Source organism: Parus major, chromosome 7 (genome assembly GCF_001522545.3).
Source record: "Parus major isolate Abel chromosome 7, Parus_major1.1, whole genome shotgun sequence".
NCBI lineage: Eukaryota > Metazoa > Chordata > Aves > Passeriformes > Paridae > Parus > Parus major.
The window spans coordinates 17,788,524-17,810,375 of NC_031776.1; the positions used below are offsets into that span (position 1 = coordinate 17,788,524).

At 37.2% G+C, this 21,852-nt stretch overlaps 1 protein-coding gene across 3 annotated transcripts in view; it reads left to right on the forward strand.

Annotated features, from left to right (window-relative positions):
* Window positions 1-21,852, forward strand: part of TLK1 (tousled like kinase 1) — a 67,117-nt gene that overhangs the window by 9,511 nt on the left and 35,754 nt on the right. For all 3 annotated transcript variants that reach the window (XM_015634248.3, XM_015634250.3, XM_015634247.3), the window contains exons 2-3: window positions 16,485-16,603; window positions 18,898-18,969. In XM_015634248.3, coding sequence (XP_015489734.1) covers window positions 16,490-16,603; window positions 18,898-18,969 — 186 coding nt within the window. In that variant the 5' untranslated portion in view covers window positions 16,485-16,489. The remainder of the gene's footprint in view (window positions 1-16,484; window positions 16,604-18,897; window positions 18,970-21,852) is intronic.

Here is a 21,852-nt window from a genome sequence, read left to right on the forward strand (position 1 = left end):
GCGCATGTTATGGCCTTAGTATGTGGTTGCTTTTTTGAAGGTCACTGCTTATTTAATTTACTTTTACAGTCAGATTGTATATTGTCTCTTTGTAATTAAATTGTATTATTAAATGATCGTGATACAAATAGTGCTTAAAAGGAGTTACACCAGTATTCAAACTGAAAAGCAAATGTCATGTTGGTCTTCCTTGTTAGGTGGTACTTTGGATTCTGCATCCATACATGATTTTTTTTCAGTTGCTTGCTTGATACATGCTACCATATCCAAAACATGCAAGTGGTGACTATTAAGGAAGCAGCATTTTTATATGTCCTGAATGTACACATTTTTATATATACACAAACCGTTGTCTCAGTGAACAATTCTATCATTAGAAATACTAATATTGCTGTTAGGACCCTGCCTTTCACAAAGTAGTCTCATAAACAAGCTAAATTTACACAAAGATTTCAGCTGCTTTTTATTTAAAAATTTCTAAATTCCTGTTTATTGTTACATACCTCTTAAAAACTTGTTTCATTTTTTCAAATGTGTAATTTTGTTAAATCTGATTATGATTGCAGATAGTACAAAGTTTGGCCATTGAATTAATCATGCTAGTTTTGCCATATCATGAGTTTTAGTTTTTGGTATTGTTTGCTTTTAAACAGAACAGAAATGTGTAAAGTTCACAACAGCCTGTATTAGATGATACATTAATATTGTGTTTCTTGTATTTTCTCCCTATTTGTTATACTAGCAACATATATCATAATTTGTGTACAAAATAGTGAAGCTATGACAGTGAATCTCCAGTAAATTACCCTAACAGTGACAGGGTTTGGGTTTTTCCCCCCTTTGTTGTGTGATTGCTAGTTGACCTGATTTATTCTTTTGGCTAAATCACAACGTGCTGTTCTCTGAGCCTTTCACTAGTTTTTTTCTTCCAGAGAAATGCAAACAACAGGCACCAGTTTCTGCCAGCGTCTGACAGCACCTTACTGCTGTTTCCCTTAAATCTTTCTCTTCAAGTTTGTTCAAACAGGAAAACAACAGCAACAAAAAAAAACCCCAAACCAACAAACCAACAACAACAAACCCCACATAAAACAAAAAAAAAGTATATTTTTACTGCTATTTTTACTATTTTTTTGTATCTTGTTCTTGTGGCTTTGAAATTCCATCTTTCCAAGGGAAACAAGCAATGAGGCAGCAATACCAGTGACTGTCAGATGCTGCAGAATTTTGGAGCGTGCCACCATCCCTGGGTGGGATGTGTGCTCTCTCCTACATCACCAGGTCACTCAGCCTGCCTTCTCCCACTTTCCAGTTTTCCTTCCTGACTGGTGCTGGGCACTGCAAGGGTGATCACCAGTACCATCCCAATTCTCTAAGCAGTGGTCTTCCTGCTCAGTTTTCATTTGTGCTTGCTGTTGATACTGCTGGCAGGGGGGCAGTCTTTAGATACAGGGAGTGGATTGGTGCAGTAGGAGCAGGAATCTTCTGGATGTTCGACCTCCCACGCTCAGCCAGAGGTGTGCTCAGTGACACAGTGGTGCAAGGATGTCCCCAGGAAGCTCCACCTGTGTCCCACATGCATCACCATGCAGGAGCTCTCCTGTTGTAGTGCTGGCAGCAAGGGTGAGTGCTTTGTGCACTTAGGATTTCCCAGTCACGGGCACCTGTGTCTAGAAAGACTGGAGAGGAATGAGTGTTTATTTGAGGTGTCAAAGTTGTCATCACCAGTTACCACTTGAGAAAAGGTGAAATGCAGTTTTAAGGTTGTTGTGGGTAATATTTCAAATGAGAGGTTTTTGGGAAATAACAGATGTTTCTAGTGTTTTATCAGTCTTTAATGAAATTGCTCATGCTTTTTAAGGTTTAAGTTAAGACAGGTTGTTAAAAATGCTGTTTGTTACATTCATTGAGTCATAAAATTTATTTGGTTCATTGTATCAATGATCCAAAGACAGTGAGTGGAAGAGCTTATTTCTGAAAAATAAGCCATATTTAGTGGAGTTTTCTCATTTGGTAAATAATCTTGTTAGCATGTAGTATCACAGAACGGTATTTTGTTGTATGAAATCAGTGAATCAGTGTTTCAGTTAACTACCACAATAGGTAGTGTGAGTCTCTTTTAGAAATGGAAAGGTTTTCATTAGAGACTAGAATGATGCTATTTTAACAGTTAGACCCAAACCTGCCTGATGTACTCGGTTATTTGTGTTATTTGCTACCTTGTATTTAAAAGTTTTCCCATGGTTAGACTTTATCATGTCTTGATGTTTACTGTGGCAGTGCAGGAGCCCAAAGCTCTGGCGGCTGCCAGCGGTGGTAGCTCCTGCTGAGCACAGGCAGGGCGAGGAGGCCAGCTTCCAGCTCAACCTGTTTGCTCCTCAGGGAACTGCTGTTGGTGAAACTTTCTCCTTACTGATGTGTTTTTATTCAGTTGCTTCGAATACTGCTTAAGTTCTTGTCACTGAGACAGCTAAAGCAGCAGTCTGGGGTGGGGGGCGTGGTGCATATGCTGGATACCCCCATGCACCTGGAGACTTGTCAGGGCCTTGGCCGTGTCTAACTGTAAGGCAGTGGTCTCATTTGGACTCGCTGTGTTTTCTTACTGATGGAGGTAAGCCATCTCACTGATGGTCTGGTTCTGGGTCCTCTCTTAAGTCCATCATGTGTTTGTTGATTGATGCATTCAGTTTTAAAGCATTTTCCATGTGGTTAGCTGGTGCTTAGTTACCCCAAAGTGGATCAGTCGTGTTAAATGTGCGCCAGATAAAAGACTTGCCAATTTTTCAGATGTTGGTAAGGTGTGCTGCTGCCTCCCAGTAGCGTGGTCTGTTCTGTACCTGTTAAGTCGGCTGCAGGAAGTAGGCTCCACAAAGACCGCTTTAACCATCCAAGGGATTTCATGGTACTCCCCTGCCTCTGGTGTGAGCTATTTTAAGGAGAAATCCTGCTTTATATCCTGTCAGATGGGGAGGAGAGGTTGGATTTGCTCCTTTTTTTTGCTAAAATTATGCCTACAGTGGTCCACAGAAGGCAGTGTAATATCCTTATCCCTTAAGAATAAAAAGGCAGTAGTACTGTGAGTGTTCAGGTACTTCTACGTGGTGGATGATGTTAGTTACGGATAAGTATTTTTACTGGCATCTTGAAGTATGTTTTGAACGTATACCTGAAAGTATTATTTTGTTTCTCAATTTGTGATATCAAAGACTTATAACGCTGCTCTTTCCTAATTTCTGGTTGCCCTTAGGGCTTTTACTGCATTTACGTTTTGAAGTTTTATTCATGTGATTACAGACTATGTTCCACGAGGTTTGCTTAGCCAGCAAGATAGGCAGTTCTTAGGAAGGGACTGTGTTGAAAGGAATGAAAATCCCTTCTTTTTTTTTTTTTCTTCTAAAACTTGAATGAAAGTGATAGTATAGCAGAAAAGAAAGCTGGTTTAAAATTAGGCAATGAGCTTTGGATAGGAGAAATGGCTGTAATGCAAATTTCTTTAATAATAATGCTGAGCAAAACTAAAACTGAATTTTTGACAGATGATTACATAGGATGTTTCTTTGTATGTGAACTGAGTGGGTTTTAAATTTTTAAAAATGTTCAGTACTCAAAGTTGCAACTGAATTCAGTGTATACGGTTGGTATCAACAGGCTTTGTAGCTGCGCTGTAAGCAGTAAAAAGCTTGAAATATTTCCCTCCACCATAGCCTTAAACTTAAGTTTTTTACTGATTCATGCATCATTTAATGCAAATATTTCTTGATCTGTAGAATGGAAACAATGCAGCAAGGTCCCGGAAAAATGTAGGCGTAGTCATTAATATGCCAGCTCTGCGTGTGTGTAATTTGTCTAGCCATGTTCTGAGAGTCTCATCCCTACAAGGGACTTTGAGGAAATGAGTTTGTTCCCATGTTCAGTGAAACTTGGATTGTTTAAGATGTAAATTTAAAAAAAATCAAACCAACCAAGGTTTGGTTCCAACCTGAAGGAACAGTAGCTAGTTGCTGGCTTCTCTGAGCACCGCCTAGACAAGGTGCCTCCAAGAGAAACCGGTGCACCATCTCACAGGTAGCATGGCCCTCTCAGTGTAGGGGACAGGATCCCTGTTGCACAAGCTGTGTGGTGCTGTGGTGGTTTGTGGTGGATCTTGTGATTCTGCAGTCTAAATGTCTTATATACATTATTTTTGTTTCTGTTTTTTGTGATTTCTATGCTATGGTATTTTGAAAAAGGAGGAAATCAATGGTGTTACTGGTGGTTAAAGGTAACTGGTGTTACCTTTTTCTTAAAATATTGTAGTACAAAAGCCAAAATATTTAATGTATCTTGTAATTACAATTAGCGGTGAATTTACTGTCCTAGTTTAATCTTAGAGGTGTAATGAGCTTTTTTCATGTTGGATGTTAAAATTGTATGGAGGCTGATGTTCTAGTTGATCACAGTGTAATAAGTGAAATAGATGAATATGTTCTGAAAGGCTTATGATTTGCTTTTTTTTTAGTTTCTTACTTATACCATTTTCTTTGCCATGTAAAACCAATATAGATTAAGAGCTAGGTACTGTGGTCAGCAGTTTGTCTTGTGTGCTCCAGGGAACAGAGCACTTGCCTCAGGGGTCAGTGGGCTGTCTGTACTTGGGAGATTTTGAAGATCATGAGGGTAGAAATGGCAGTAGGAGCTACAGAAGTAAGGAGATTAGGAAGTTCAGGGAATTAACAACTGAAATACACTTCTCTTAACACAAATGCAGCTTTCAGATATTAAATGACTGCTATTGTTACTCAGAAAAATAAATTTATTCTATTAAATTGTTGAGGGGTTTTGGCCTGCCTCTCTACCTTATAGGTAACTTCAAAATATTTATTTGGGGAAAAGCTGCAACATACTATATTTCTTCCTTCATAGGTTACTTTTTCTCAGGAGAGTGAGAGCCAAAAGCCCTATGGGAAGAGACATTGCTTGCTCTGTTCCTGCTCAAAAGGTGACCTCTGCTTTTAACTTCCTTTCCACTCCTCCTTCAGATAGCAGGAGCTACTGTTTATTTTTGATATGTGCAAAAGGCCTGTGCCATTTTAAATTCTTGCAGAACAGCCATTTTGTGGACTCGAGTGTTTAGAGCTCTTGGTTTGCTTCCTTATAACTGAATACTGCAAATAAAATATGTTATACTTTCTGGTATTTTTCTAGGTAGATGTTTCTTCTTCAGGACTGCTCCTGGCTTTTAGTCCTTTTCAGCACAGAAATAAATGGAGGGATGGAATGTAGTGAGCCTTTTGTTCAGAGTGGGATGCATTGGTGGGTATCACAAAACTGGTGTTATCTTGTGACCTGTTAGTCTGCATCGCCAACAAGTGACCCATGAACTTGCAGTGTGCTTCTCCCTGCTTGCTGCCTCTTCCCCAAGGGGACAGGGAGCGTCTGGTTTTGCAGCAAATGAAGCTGAAATGGGCAAATTTTGCTGCTCTCTTTCTGTTTGGATACCTTTTACACAGTTGCCTGGAAGCAAGAGTAATTGCTGCACATATCTCTACATAGATGAAGAGGGAGATGTAGAGATAGGCAGGCAGCACGTCACCCACATCTGTGCAACCCAGGCTGTTAGTTTTTATCTCTCTTGACATAATGTTGTGTTCGAGGCAGATGTTTGCTACGTAGACAGGCAGTCTTTTAGTGTTCTGCCACAGATGTCTTGCATAACTTTGGCCAAGACAATAGGTACTTTCTGTAAATCATAAATAGGTTTTTCTTACCTTATAGAGGGGTTGTAAGCATAAACTTGTCTGTGCATTGTGTATCTGTTTATTGCAGTGGGAGTAGTGCAGTGTACTACATCAGCATTGATCCTGCTCTATAGGACACTAGCAAGGACTTGTTTTGCTTTTTCTTAACAACTGCAGCCCAAAGGGATGCAATCATATTTTCTTTTAACCTTTCTTCTAACCTTGTAGCATACAGTCAGAAAGCAATGTATTTAGTGGCATCTTTTTCTTAACCAGAACACGGAAAGAAAAGTTGCTGCTTTTGACCTTGTAACTGTAGTAAATCTTCCCTTTCCAGGAAAAGACTGCATGGAACCTAGATAGGATTAAGACATTTTGGGAGACTTTAGAGAGGTTAGGATCACATTTATTTGTGCACAGACTATAGTGGACAGAGATGACAAGAAACACAAGGTGGATGTGTTAGCTGGCTATCCAGTTGCTGCCAAAACTGACAGTTGTCTGGAACAAAACTTTATTAAAAGCACTTTAAAAGAGAGCTTTGTATCTCTGATTATTCCATCACTGTAGCAGATGTTCAAGTCAGATGCTGTCATTAAAAATGAATTTTCCTGAAGATGCATTTGTTTTTCAGTATCTATATATTTGTTCTAAATGGACTAAATGCTTAGAGCAGTACTTTAGACAGTGAGAGTTAACTAGTTAATAAATCTGGTCTCCTGTGGAAGCACTTTCTTTAGCAGTGAAGAGTGCAAAATGGTCAGCGAGGATTGTGTTAACAAACCTATTTTTTTTCTGTTTCTTTGTAACATTTGGGCACTGGCAGCTTGCTATTAAGTGGTGGAAGTTTGTCTTGTTGAAAAAACACCAAAATCCTTCTGCCAAATCAGAATCTTGGTGGTTTAGAATAACATAAAGAACAGTTGCCACTGAGGATTCCAGACCTTTCAAAAAAGCAAGTAAATGTGACACTTGGGATGATACAGCAACAAATTTCAAAGAAATGGGTACCATTCCTTGTAATGCTCCGTAATCCTGTTCAGGATATCACCTGTGTAGTTTGTATATGTTCAGAGTGTTGACTTGTCAGGCTTGTTGTCATGTGTTACCAGAAACTTGAAATACCTGGTTTTAGCAAATTTTTTATTATCAAAACTCCTTATTGAGGACTATGAGTTCAGAATAACTCTTATAAATTAGGGCATTTCCAAAAGGGATATTATTCACAGTTACTACTTTCCCGTAGTGTATTTTTTATAGTGGCTTTTCTGTTTTATTGATAGAGGAGGGCTTTCATTATGAGGAAGGATATTGCAGACTGGGATTTTGACATAGGAAGTACACTCTGATCTTGCCCAATTCAGTAATGTTTATAAGAGCCTAGAAGGGATTACTGGACATGGAGAGCAGTTTTGGATGTGGGGAATTACTCTTCCAAGTGGACTATTCTGCAGTGGAGCACAGCATGTGTTTCTGTTACAGTGCCTATGAACTGATCTATTGAATTCAGTAAAGGTGTGCAAAGGAGAGGAGAGAATACAGTGATACCTGTCTTCAAAATGTAGCCTCCTAAGTGCCATTGAGGGGTGGCAATTCCAGATAAACAGTTTTATTTATTTTATTTATTTAGATCTATTAGTAATATGGAAGTATAGAATCATCAAGGTTGGAAGAGACCTTAAAGATCATCCAGTCCAACCATTAGCCTAGTGCTATCATTGAAACTATTTTATATCACTCAGATCCAGACACCGCTTAAATATCTCCAGGGCTGGTGAATCTACCACCTCCCTGGCCAAGTTATTCAAGTGCCTAACCATCCTGAAAGTGAAAAAAAAAAATTCTAATATTTAATCTGAATTTTCCCTGTCTCAGCTTAAGGCCATTTCTTTTGGTCTTCTCACTGAAGGCACCACAGAAGAGACCGGCCCCACCTCACTACAGCATTCCTTGAGGGACTTGTAGGGAGTGATGAGGTCCCTCCTGAGCCTTCTTGAGACTAAACAAGTCACTCAGCCATTTCCCATAGCACAGGTTTTCGAGACCTTTCACAATCCTTGTTGCCCTTCACTTGACATGCTCCAGTACCTCAATGTTCTTGTTAAAATGACTGGCCCAGAACTGAGCACAGCACTCAAGGTGTGGCCTCACCATGCTGGGTACAAGGAGAAATACACTGTGCGTTCTTTCAGTTGTTGTTTGTCCCTTCATTCATCACATTAAGCATTATTCAACAGACTCAGGAAGGACCTTGTCGTGGTTCTGTTGCTCATAGCAGTATTTGCTATGCTAACGCTTCCTGTAAACCATGCACATAGAGTTATATTGAAAGTCTGAGAAATGGGTAGATAGATACCATGTTGAATGTTCTGTGCTATATCTTATCTTTTTTTTATTAATTATTTCATTCTTATATCCTATCACTAATACAAAACTCCCCGACACTGCAAAAGTAATGGCATAATAATTTCTGGGGCAAGATGAGAAAAGTTTGATTGGTGAAGAATTCCTTCAAGAAAAGCTGCCAGAAGGGAAGATCTGGCTAAAAACGGACCTATTATATGGTTTTACATGCCAAATAAAACTAACTGTTGATTCATTTTCTGAATAATGAATAAAATTGAAATGAGACACAGCATGCCATTGTTTCAATGAGTATTGTGAAAAAAACAGCTTTCAGACCATCAGTATTGTTAATTTAGACTTCAGTCTTTAAAGCTGTCATAGGCATACCTGGTTTTATCATATTTTATGCTTTGTTTAAAGGTGCTCATTCAGTTGTGGCTTTTTTTTTCCTTTTCAGGTCTGTCTTTTACATTACTGTTTGTCTTTCTTGGGTACTGCACTGCACTTCAGACAGGTTATGTTTACACCTGTGCAGTTGTCGTCTGTGGAATTGAAGGGGAAGTGTAATTTCTTGTATGCAATACATAGGGGAAATACTGTCACTCAGAAATTTCTGAGAATTCTTTATCGATTCAGGAGGCCCAAGCATTACTCTTGAGCCAGGTGTGTCTTTGAGGCAATTCAGTTGTACCTCCAGGGGGCTGGATTAGTAGAGGGACTCGTCAGGAATGAGGTGTTGCCTGGGACAGGGTTGCATGCCTGGTTTAGCCCCAGTTACGACAGAAAAGACCCCGGGGATCTGTTGTCCTCTCTGTTGTATGAATCACTTGCTCCCTGAGCTCTGAATGAGCCATTCTGAGCTACCATCATTGTGGCATATACCCACTTGCATGAGTATATATTGTTGGTCTGTGGCCAAATTAAAGCATTGGTAGGCAACTTGTAAATTCATCTCTGCCTCTGCTGCCTACAGCCATCTGATGAGACACATAATCCTCAAGAGATCCCTAGAATATAGCGCCTAGCTGAAGGCAGAGAGAATTAAACGTTCTTAAATTGTTACCCACAAATGTCTCCTAGCTGGTCTTGGAGTTGGCCCAAGTGCTTTATTCATAAGTCTTTCTTCAAGGTGTTGGCAGGGGTTCCCTCAGAAACATATTTCTCTGTAATTCTCTTCTCTTTTCCAGGTTGTTGGCCACAAAATCAAAATCCAAAAACTGGCAGCGCAGACATAAAGTCTAAAGATTGTTACAATTTTTTTTTTTAAAGTTAAATAATTGATTTCTGTTGTAGAATGATTAGCAGAAAATTACTTATCTATCCAGCAGCCAAAGTTTTCTTTATTTAAGATCAAATTTCTGGACTGTTGAACTGTTGGGAAAAGTGAAATAAACAATGTTCAAGAGCTACAGTAATTTAAAAAAGATTTCTAAAAGGAAATAGACTGCTGCATCTTGGGAGAGAAGGAACATGGAATATTTTCCTGTTCTTTGGGCACCAGAAGAATTAATTTTGATTAATCCAGCAGCCTATCCAAAATGCATTTATTTGTCAACTTTTTAGTCTATGGGAAGCTGGTTAGAAGTTACGCTGTTTGGGGGTGTTTTTTCTCCACATCAGAAAAACCTTTAATTCTCTGCTTAGTATTTTAATAAGTTTCTATCCAGCAATTATAAACTGTAATCAGCATACATAAATTTATAATATTTGTCCAAAAGGCTGTCTTTTTATGTTCATATGAAAGATATTTTCTTATACTTTTAGATTTTCCACACTTGTGGAAAATTCACAGCTTTTTTAGGCCAAAATTTGGCAGTTAGATTATTTCCCTCCCACAGGTTTTACGTAGACCAAAGCCTGATCTGTCTGCTAATCATCTGTCTTTTACCCTTCAGTCCATTTTAGATTAATAAGAAAAGCCTGTTAAGTTCACCTAGGCACCTTAGCAGTGGCAGGGGGGGTGTCTGCTGTGTTATGTGCTTCAGTGTTCTCAGGTGCTGAGAAATACTGCATTTTCACTGTGCTTTAAAATGACTCTCGATTAATTAAATGGATTCTGTTTTTTCTTTACCCTAGGCTTAGATATGTCTCTCTGTCATTAGGCTTTTCTTACCTTTTATGATATTTTCAAAAGGCTAGTTTCACTTGAACATCAGGATATATTTTTATCCTTTCCTGTTTCATCTACTGCCACTGTTAGCTTCAGATACAGCTAAGGTTTTCAACTTGAATGTAGTACCCTGAACTTTTTCATGTTACCTGTTGTTTGGAGGTTACAGTAGCTACATAGTCTTCTGTACAAGAAGTTAATCTTGTTCCTTGGGAAGTCGGTGATTTTAAGCATTTCTAAACTCCCAGGGTTAAACTTTGTCATGAGCAATCTGTAGCTGTTTGTTAAGTATTTTGGAATAGCTGTCACCCTGGGGCATTGGTAAGTAGTGTCCTCTAGGCTTTGGATTGTCTAGACATAAATATAGTTCCAGAATTTTATTTTATTTGCTTTGCTTTAAATCTCAGAGATTGTCTCTTTTTCTCTGTCCTACTGACTGCTGATTTCAATTGAGTGGGAGCTTCTTGACTTCAGGATTGTGATTCACATTGGATGGTGATGTACTTCAAAGCCTTCTGCTAAGAATGGGCTATATTTTTGCTGTTACCTTGAAATTGACCTTGTCTCAAATTAAAATTGCTCGGCTTTATGCCATTATACTAGCATCTCAGCTTGATTTCTTAGCACATTAGTAATTTTCAAGGCTGTTTCCAGTTCTGATCTCTGTGATTCCCAAAACACACAGTGGAAGAGAGACTATTCAAGACATGGTTTTGCAACACAGGTCAATTTTGTGACTTTTGGGTTTGTTTTTCTATTAATTTCTCAACCTTGCTGTCCAAATGTTCTATTTTAAATGTAACAGGTGTAATTTTCCAACTTAGAAATCAAGATTTCTATTCATTCCATACAGTTTGACGTTAGTTGATTTGCCTTGCTTTTTCATTTGGCCATACTTGTATTTTAGTGCTGCCTCTGTTCCTCGACAATTTGTTCTGGGACACTATTTGCCATTGGCTTTTATAAGACACTGAAAGTATTATCTGGAAGAGACCCGGATCAGTGTTTACCCAACTACATAACAGTTTATTACCAAATAGTTTGTTCTCTTGGAGGCAGAAATATTAGCCTCATTAGCCTACTTTCCTCAAAATTAAAAAGTCCTTTCTGGTTGGTTCTGCAATAAGGAAAGCCCAGACTTTCAGAAAGATAGGGAAGAAGAAGAAAGTTGAGTGCATAGTTTGATTTGGTTTGGTCTGGGTTGGGTTTTTTCCCTAAATGAAACAAGAGAAGTGCTCACTTAAAAACAAATACATGTGGATGCAGATATGTATCTTCATGTTGGTGAACGGAGAAAAGTAGTTACGTTGTCTCATTTTTAAGAGACTGCTTAAGGATTTAAAAATCTGGGTAATTTTCTGTAGTCTGTTCTGCATTTGATATTATAAACTTTCCTTTTACCTTCTTGCTGGTAAAAGTGTGTTCTAGAATGACACAAGCTATCATACTCAATTGTTATGAAGTTAAATTATTGGAGCATCAACATAGTGGGATAAATACATATTTAAGATATTCCAAACTGAAGTAAACAGTTACTTAAGGACTTTAAGGATTACATTGCAGTGATGTTAAACAGTGGTTTCTGTATTTGAAATGGTTACTATGCTTAAAGTCTGGTTTGATACCTTTAAAGGAATCTTGATGAAAAAACAGATAAGGGAGTGAGGGCAAAAAAATCCCTGCTTTCCAGCTGCTTTTCCTGCTATTGTAAATGTGTACATGCCCTCCCTGCCTCCTTTGCCCCTTGCCCTTTTAGCTGAATATTAGTTAGAATTACTGTTCTAAAGGATGCTACTGCCATTGAGGAAGACTATATGGCACCAATATTGTAAATGTTAATGTGAAGTTTTCCTAAAAAAATGCCTCATGTAACTCTCTTACTGTGTGTGTTACCGTAAAATCTGAGTGCCTACTAGGAGCACATCAGGAAATTCAATTTATATTTGGGCTATTGTTAAACTGTCTTTTTCTATTCAACAGATAGATCTGTGTTGAAGTATTTTGCTTTGGCATTAAAAGCTATATGCATATAAATGCATTAAAGAAACCAGAACAAACCAGTTTGGCTTTCACTTAAGTGAAAGGTGGTTTGTACTGGCCTTGAATCCAGGAGAAGGGGGCCTCAATCTAATCTGGAGCATTGGTCTAAGAAGAATCTGGCTCCTGCATAATGAACTTTATCTTCATTGTAGAAAGCTGACAATGTGTGAAACTGTTGATCTTTCTTCACTTCAAAGCTGTAAATGATGACCAGATAATAAGAGTCAATTCGGGGTAATATGAGAGTCAAAGGTAAATACTGAGTTGTGGAGCTTGATTTCATATTTAGAGGAAAAGGAATAGTCTGATCTGTTAACCCTTTGTATTTGGATCTGCAATGCTGCTCTATGTAGTCTATGAGTGTTCAAGAGTATCACAAAAGATGCAGTTTTAGAAGGTGAAGAATAATTGCAGCTGCAACTCTCTGCTAAACTTATTCTACTGAAATATTAATTTTGTTGAGACCGAGCAAGTACTTGGTTAAATAAGTGGATCATTTGCAAGTATTTGTGTATTTGGTGGTGTAGAGCCTTGGGATACAGGTATAGTTGCACTTCACTGTTTTTTGGCCACTGGTTCTAAAGTGTTCTAACTACCATGGAGAATCCTTTGAAGCTTTACATCTCTGTTTTGCTAAGGTAGAGTATGATATAATGGATCATACCAAATGCCATGAAAAAGCTTGCAGATTGCTTTGCTGACTTAGAACTTTGACTTTTGACATACCCCATTGCTTAAGAAATTCTCAGAGGAATTTGGAGTTCTTTTCAAAAATATTCCTGCTAAAATCTCCTTTTCAGGACAAGATATCTATATATTTTACATTAGTTTTTAGAGAAGAGTCTCTCTATCAGTCTGATAAATTAATGTGGAGGATATCACCACTCGCCAAAAATACGAAAGTGAGAAAATGTTTATAATTAAAAAAACCCCAAAGAACTATCAGAAGAAGCATTCAGAATTTGTAGAGGTTACAAGAAATAAAGAGATGTAGCATTTTAGGACTCTTTCGTGTATTTCAGGTAACCTTCCAGCATTTTAGGACTCTTTAGTGTATTTCAGGTAACCTTCCAGGTGTTCTTTGGAAGATCATAGATGTTTGAATGGTGGTGGGTGGTAGCAATGCCAGTCTTTCTTTTCGCATTATGATAAATATGTTGTAAGTACTTGTGTAATGTGATTGAATGTCCCTTGAGTTAGTGAGTTGGCCTTCAGTTATAAGAATGACATTAGTTCAAAAAAAGAAATCTGGGTATATTTTTAGGACTGTAAGTTATGTCAGTCTTGTTGGTGTAGCAAGGCATTCTGTGAGCAGGAGAATTTATAAAGTCTAATGCTTAAAAGATATATGTCCCTTAAATTTAAATGTATTTTTTATATTTTTTTTTTAAAAAATTGTCTTATATGAAATGCCTTGAAACTGTCACTACCTTTAAAAGTAGGTACCTTGTGCTGAGACCTGAAGGATTGTACAGAGCTGTTTGTTTTTAATAAAACAGCTGTGTGTTTGGATGTGGATCATGTATTTAAATTACAACATGAATGAGGAAGGCAGTTCTTGGGATTCTTCCTGGGATTTCTCTCTGTTGAAACAAGGATTGAATTCAGCTTTTCTGTCTTGTCCTTTGAATCACAAGGATAGCAGAGTGCATGTTGCTTTTTGGTTTTGAATATTTAACAGTAACAAAACCCAAACCAAAACAACCCCCCCAACGTAATACCAAAAAACTATTTCAGCAGAAATAGTAAAGAGAATGCAGTGCGTTCATCAGTGTGTGTAGGATCCAAAAACTGAGTAGAAAAAGAAAGAGCTATATTTTATCGGAGCTGTGGGTTGTTCCTTTATGTGCTACACCACCTTTCTGAGCAGTGAGTTAACCCAGGGGTACTGTTCTCTTTAGTGCATTAGTATCTAAACACAGTACATGAGACCTGCAGTACTTCAGATGAGCCTTAGCTATCCACAGTGATTATTGCCCACATTTCATAAAACAAACAATGTAAGATATGGTAGTATCTATTTCTGTAATGTACACATGGTTTTGTAATTGCTGGAGTTACGTCAGTAATTTTAAATGATCACTGAACTTTTGTGGGCAGTGACTATCAAATACGCTAATAAATCAAAACATTGCTAGATGTGCTTCATTAAATAGTTCACTTTGCTAAACTAAAATGTTTTTTTTCAGAGTGGCATACACTGAGAAACTTCTACTGTTATAAAAAACCAAAAAATCTAAAATTTCTTAACAAATCAGTTGTGATTCATTTCTTATGTTTTTTCAGAGCAATGCTTTCCCACTAAGGTATAGCTTACATACATCCATACTGGGAAAGATATGCTGAACATGTCTGCTTTAAAAAAAATTCCTTACTGCACAGACCATAAATGTAAGAAGTATTTTTTATGCATATGAGAAGTGTTCAATTTGTTATAGAAACCTTTGAAAGCAGTACACAAGCACAATTTGGGGAGCAAGAGTTTAAAGAGGATACTTGATTGTTCTGCACTCAGCATACATATACATACACAAAAAGTTTTAAACCCAGGGAGTTTACAATCTAAAGGATGTAGAAATTGGAGAATTTTTTACTAGGCGAGTTCAGAATCAACATTACAACTGCAGAGAAGCCAGCTGCAGTTTCAAACTGTGTAATTCCCCTGTGTTGGAAAAAGAGGCCTCCAGCTCTATATATGGCTGCGTTTCGGTGTAGTAACAAAACGTGGTATCTCCAACCTGCCACTCGTGGTTTGATTTTTCAAAAGAAGGCTTTACCAAAAACACATATCATGAATGTTTCCTTACCAGCTGTTTATGTCTTGGTGTGATTTTCTTCCATCGGAAGAGGTCTGTTACCAGTTCCTGTGGTAAAGGAGCATTGACACCACACTTGCCATCATCTGCCTTCCTGTAGGAGCAAGGGCAACTTGAATTAGCCAAATAGCAGAACCAGTACTTTTCCTGCCAAAGGGGTTAGTTCTATGGCCAGGAGTGGCCAAAATGTCAGAAAGATCTGTCTAGGGCTTGAATGCTGAAGATTTTGATACCCAGGAGTCCTATGAGAAAGTGTTGTGTGACTTACTAATAGGGAGGGAAAAGCTATGTTGTTGAATAGGTTAGAATGTTTAGCTGATGGGTAGAGGCTTATAGCACCAGTTAAACTTTGAAAACTAGTTTTCACAAAAACAGGATTTCAGAAGTTTTTTTTGTGGCACCATTCCTTTCTGAGCTGCTGTGTTGTCCTGTGGGACTGAAAAGCACCAACTTGTTGTGTCTTAGTCAGAAAAAATTGAGGCTATTATACTATGTGGTACTTGAAGGATGTGCAATTGCAGTAATGCATTAAGACTTCAACATGAAATATCTTATTTAAAATAAAGCAACTGAAATGTTACCAATTGAAGATAAACCGAATGTTCAAGTAGTTGAAAAGATAAAAACACAGAATGCAGTTTGTGTAAATACGGAAGACGTATTTGTCTACATCATCTTTCAGACTCATTAAACAGCCGTAACTGATTTAAATACAAATTAGGAAGCTGCACATCATGTTGCAGCCGACTCATGTAGGCTGAGCTCATCAGAAACTCCTTTTGTTCCTGTATTTCCTTCCACCTTACTTTCCCTGCAGATGCCAGCAGCACTGCTTTACCCCATTTACAGGGCTCTGTCAAAGCCATCACCTCTGCAAGGGTCTCTGTTATTCTTAGTTCCTTTTTTATTGTGGATCCTGCTCCTTTTTTCTCTGACCTTTGGACCTCCATATAACTCTGCGTTCCTTTGCACGTGTTGAGGACTGCGATCTACCTTCTGATTTTCCTTTTTTCCCCTATAATTCCTGCTTGTTTATCTTTGGCATTGATAGTCTTAACGTTTAAATAATACAGAAAACAAGAGCATTGCAGAATGCATTGCGGAATTGGGAGGTTTTTTGCTGGAAAATACTTCGTTCCTGTCAGCTAGTTTTTAATCTATAAATAATTGCCTGGTTGGCGTATTGCATACTGCAGACTCTATGTCTCTTACATGCTTCTAACAAGTTCTAGTTTTCAACCAGAATTGACAAGGCTATTCTGATAACACAGAACTTGACACAAAATTTTTGTGATTCCTTGAGTGCTTTGGTTATTAGGTAACAGATGGTGAGTCATTGTCAAGTTAAGGGTACAAATCCTTCCTTTGCATAGGCCTGCTGTATATTTGGCTTGTTTGTGAAATATTCCACTGCAAATATTAGGAAATGTAATGAATGTATATATTTCTTTTTAGGAGCAATGGATGAACTTCATAGCCTGGACCCAAGGAGACAAGAATTGTTAGAGGCAAGATTCACAGGAGTAGTAAGTGGCAGCACTGGGAGTACTGGAAGTTGCAGCGTTGGAGCTAAAGTAAGTCCTAAAAACATTCAGATCTGCCATCTTTGAAATACTCATTTATCTCACACCATCTCATTTTCATGTGTTTTCATTTTCATGTTTCACATTGTCAATGTGATTTACTTGTAAAAGAATTGGGTTGAAAGAGGCTCTCAGAAGAATCCTTGTTTGTCTGTTATTTTGCTTTGAGATGGGATTGTTTATCCTGAATCTTTCTGTGATGTGGACATTGAATTGTTCTTGAAAACACTGAAGAATGAGCTTATACAGGCTCTTTCATGGTTTTGCTGTAGTGTACTTGTGATCAGAGATGGAAGGTTTTTCCCAGTGTTTAGGTGGAGTTGTCCCTGCTGCAGATGACCATCTACTTAGGGTTCCACTTGAAATAGACGTGGGGAGTCTGGTGTAACGTCCGTTTTTGAGGTTAAACTTTTTTGAAAATTAATACATATAGATAAATAAATAATTTCAACATTTCCAGACATGTATATCAATTTCTCTTACTTTCATTGTAGACTTCCTGTCCTTTTGTATCTAAGCCAGGATGCAATACTTGAGGAAGAACCTTACGAACACTCAATAATTACCTTCCATATATTGTATATTTCTCTTCAGTTAATACATGCGCAAAATAATTTTGTCTTTGTTGCATATTCTGTTCAAGTTACTAGCTTCAGCTTCCAAGACTAATTTCTGCAATACTACTGCCTAGCCAGAAGTACTCCATTTTTGTATTTGTGCATTTGAATATTCTCCATCAAGTATAGTACTTGATAAACTGATATTATGATGGTATAATACTAATTTTTAAGGTGTGTTTCCCTCATGACTAAATTTGCAGTGTCCTTATGTTTTAAGTACTTCACACAAACATGTAGCTTCCTGTGCTGTATTTTAGTTACTAGTGTAGATTACAGAACAAAGAACTTCATGATAGCAGACATTGATGAAATTTCTGAAGACGTGTCATGTATCGATGACCATTAACAAACTACACAGAACTGAAATTATTATATAGTGATCTTGTGTCATATCTTAATTTGCTTTGGAGAGTGACATGAAGGTAACTCACAAAACTGTAAAAAGGTGACCTACTTGTCCATTTAAACCAAGAAGTGAGTTAAATAGCCAGGGCAAGAAATGAGGTTGGATTGACACAGTGACGTTGATGCACTGTTTAATTGCCTTCTCATTATGATTGCAAAATTGTATGTTTGCTATATTTCATGCTTAGAACTAGAAACACAGTAATTCTGGCCCGTCTTTGCTTATTTATTCCTTGGGTTATCTGGTACTGCTTACTCCCCTAATTAACTAACTTATTTTAATAGCTCGGGTAGTTGCTTATAAATCAAATTACTATTTATCATTTTTATTACTAGATCTGTAGTTCTGCCGTCATTTAGCTTTTACTTTTTGATACAGCTGTTTTGGTCCCTTGCTTTGTTGCAAATTTTGCCTCATAATCTGTCTACTGCTGCATGTGTAATACATTTTTTAAAGGCATTATTGTGTTTATTGGGGTTCCTCTTCTTTGAATTTTGGTTCCCTGTGAGTCAATGTTTACCATTTCCATAAATCAGTTGAAGTCTTTTTCTTGTTGTCTGTTGTTCAGTTGATTTCAGCTGTTAGCCAAATTACATTCCACTTCCACATTCTCAGTTTGTTCTTCCAAGTTAGCCAGAAAAAGAAATTTAAAATAACTAATTTCCTTTTTCACTCCGCCATGGAAAAAATATATTTCTTGTCCATGATGCATTCCAAGATTTGTATCTCATCCAGTTTTTCCAAATGGATATTGCTTTTTGAATACTGTCAAATGCTTTGATAAATATTTGCAGAAGATGCTATTACCACTGTTTTCTTATAGATGCAGATTGTCATCTAAGACACTGTCATTCTTACCTTCTAGTCCTGTGATTTGTTACACTGTCTGTAAAAACACAATTATATCAGTTTTGGTTAATTTCTTTTATTTGTGACCATTCAGCATATCCATGCAGATAATGTGAAGTGTAGTAGCTGATCTGGACTGTGTTTGGGCAAAAATGCTTTTTAAAAATATAGTCGGTTGTCTTGGTGGGGGATGTTCAGACAAAAGCAATGGAAATTCAGAATTTACTATGCCTTGTCAAAATATCCACCTGTCAAACTTCTTATCCCCCATTCGAGTCACAAATGCTCTACAGTTAATCAGTTTTTCCATGAGAGCATGAGATGACTGTTACTTGTAACTGTGAGTAATAATAGTGGGCTATGTTTTATAATTACATGTATAATGTTGAGTATTTTATTTGTCTTGGTAGGCCTCAACAAATAACGAGAGTTCAAATCACAGCTTTGGAAGCTTGGGATCTTTAAGTGATAAAGAATCAGAGGTAAGTGTATGGGGCAGATTCATTATTACCTCAGAATTTTAATGCTAACAAGTAATATTTTTTTAATTCTACTTCGATGCCTTATTTTGTATAGAAGTTTTTAAAGTAAAATGCAGACTACTCAGACAGAAAAGAGCATAAATTACTGAAAGGGACTATATCTTGGAAGAGGAACCATGACTGGAAGAAGTCAGTTAATTTGGATTTTTGGTCACGAAACTAGCTGTTTCTGCTTCTGTTATCTAAGCAGTCATGGTCTGAGGCTGCATACAGCTTTTGGAGCTGAAAATGCTTACATAGTTTGCTGTCTTTTGTTTTATAAATAAGTGTTTCATCAGCACTGATAACTTTGACTGATCTTTGGATGAATCCTTGAAAATACTCTAGAAACTAGTTTACTATGTTTTCTTTTCAAGTACGGATTTATGCCAATGACAGATATCCTTAGTAGCCGTCATCTTTATTTGTAAAAGCTGCAGTTGTCACTGTTTATTTTCTTTCCTAAATCCAGTTTGTAATTCAAAAAAAGGATTAATGCTTTTATTATGTTTAAATGTGCAGAGCTCAGACTTCCCTTGAGTAGAATATTTTCCTCTTAGTGATGAGCATTCATATAGTTGCATTAATACTACAGCTCTCAGAATTTACCTATTTTGGGGTTGGTGAATCCCTCTGGCAGTTTTGCCTCTGTGTGTCACAGATTGTTTGGATAAGATTATACCGTTTGTAACCAAGAGTGGATTTCTAGCCTAGGCTAGACCCTGTGTGACAGTGTGTCATGCTGGAGAGATGGTTATTTGGAATGTGCTGTTGGTGGTATTTTCACATGTCAGAGCTTTACTTTGGGTCCTAATTTTTCATTTGCTCAGTTACTACAAGACACTTTTTTACTGGGCTGCCAGCAAGTGAATTTAATTGGTTCCCAAAGCTGATACCTTATAAATAAAAGTTCTGTATGTTGTTTTTCTTGTTGAAAAAAAGCTCTGCTGTGTTTTTCTTCCCCTCACCTTTCCCAGCTGGATTATGCATCCAACCGCATGGACTATTTTCTTAACCATAAGATTCTGTCTGCCTGTTGTTTTTATTCATGGCTTTTCCTAGAAATACTCTGGGTAGTGATGCAGTTCTGATGTAGGTGTGGGAATGGAAATGTGCTGCTGCAGCCTGAAGGTTATGATGCATTATTACAATTCCTTGTCAGAAAAACATGTCTGTGAGTAGTTGAGTGATCTCAGAACACTGGCTATACCTGTAATAAGTTTGTGGTGTAGGAAAATGTTATTCTACAGTTCTATACATGAGATACAGAGACAAAGCTTTTCCAAGGCATGTGAGTTTGAAAGTCTCTGCACAGTGTTTTTAATCTCAAGCCATGCTTCTGGGTAAGGATAATATTTTGTCTTTTAAATATTCTAAGACTTGTATTCTAAAATAGAAACTGGCTTCTTTTTCAAAAATGTCCCTGCACACAAATCCAGTGTGCTCCATTGCACAGTGAAAGATGAGTCTTAATGACGCTGAGTAGTGACATACATTTTCTCAACTCTTTTTCAGAAGTTACTTGTATTCACTTAAATTATAATTGTAATTGCAAGCATGTTAATCAATTTTTACAGTTCTTAAAATTACATCTGGTTACTTACATGCTAAAGTACCATAAAAAGTAAGCTGTAGATCTTAGTATTGCAAACAGGTTGTGGGATTGTTTTGTTCTGTTGATTTTTGTTTGTTTTAATAGAATGACCTTGAAGGTTTCATAGTACTAGTGATGGTAGTGTGGAAATAAGACTTGCTCATTGGGGAAGCAGTGCCATCATTTGATGTTGGAAGAGCACTGTTGTATTACAGTAGGTCCTGGAAGAAAAAAAAGTAGATATGCAAATCTCAGAATCATTCTAGCAAGACTGTCAATTTCTGATCAAACCCTGATACGTTCATGTCGTTACTCTATGCTTTCATCATGAAGTGGCACATTAAATCTGTGAATGTGAAGAGAAAACTTAGGGGAAGCACAGTGAAATTGAGGGGTAAACTAGGATCAAGACCAACATGTACGAGGCTTTGCTACTATGCCAAGCTGTGTGTGACTTCCATGTAACTTTAGAGTCTAGCATTGATTAACCTTTAAACTGTTTTATCTTGCTTATGAAATAGTAAGATTTTAATCTAAATCTTTGCTATACGTAAATACTTCGGCAGCTACAGAAAGTAGCTTCAGTCTTCATTTATCAGGGAGATACTCCCCAGCCCTATTAGTCTTCAGTTTCTTGTAATTCATATGACTCCATTCATTAAGAAGGATTTTGGAGTACATTTTCTAGTGATTGATGTTTGCTGTACATTATCATGTGAATTTTGTGCTTAGAAAAGGGGAACATGACCTTGTTGAGTAACCTCATTAATAACCTCATTAGTGTGCTAGTACTTTCTAGTTTGGAAGGTTAAATTAAACACTGAAAGAAATCAGAAGAGCTTAAGGAAATAGACATTTATGAATTACTTGAATTTTAAAACTATAAACCTCTTTAAATGGCTGGTTTTTAAATACAAGCCATAGCAGCTGGAAACTAGTTTTGGTGTGGGAAATCTTACATATTTTGTCATTAATTAGCTTTTAAACTTCTTTTTTCTTTTTTTTTTTTTTTACTACAGTAGAATGTAGCTGCAAAATTAAAAGTTGGAAAATAAGAATAACTTGAAAATGCTTGATTAATTAGTTTCAATTTAGTTTGTGGAAAGGTAACTTAATGTTACCTATTTACCTTGCAATTATTCCAAATTATTTAAGTAAAATTTCTAAACTATGCTTTCTGCTTTTAGAATCAATAGTTTTGAGGTAATTCCATTTCCAGGAGTCTTTGTTGTATACTTTGCTAATGTATG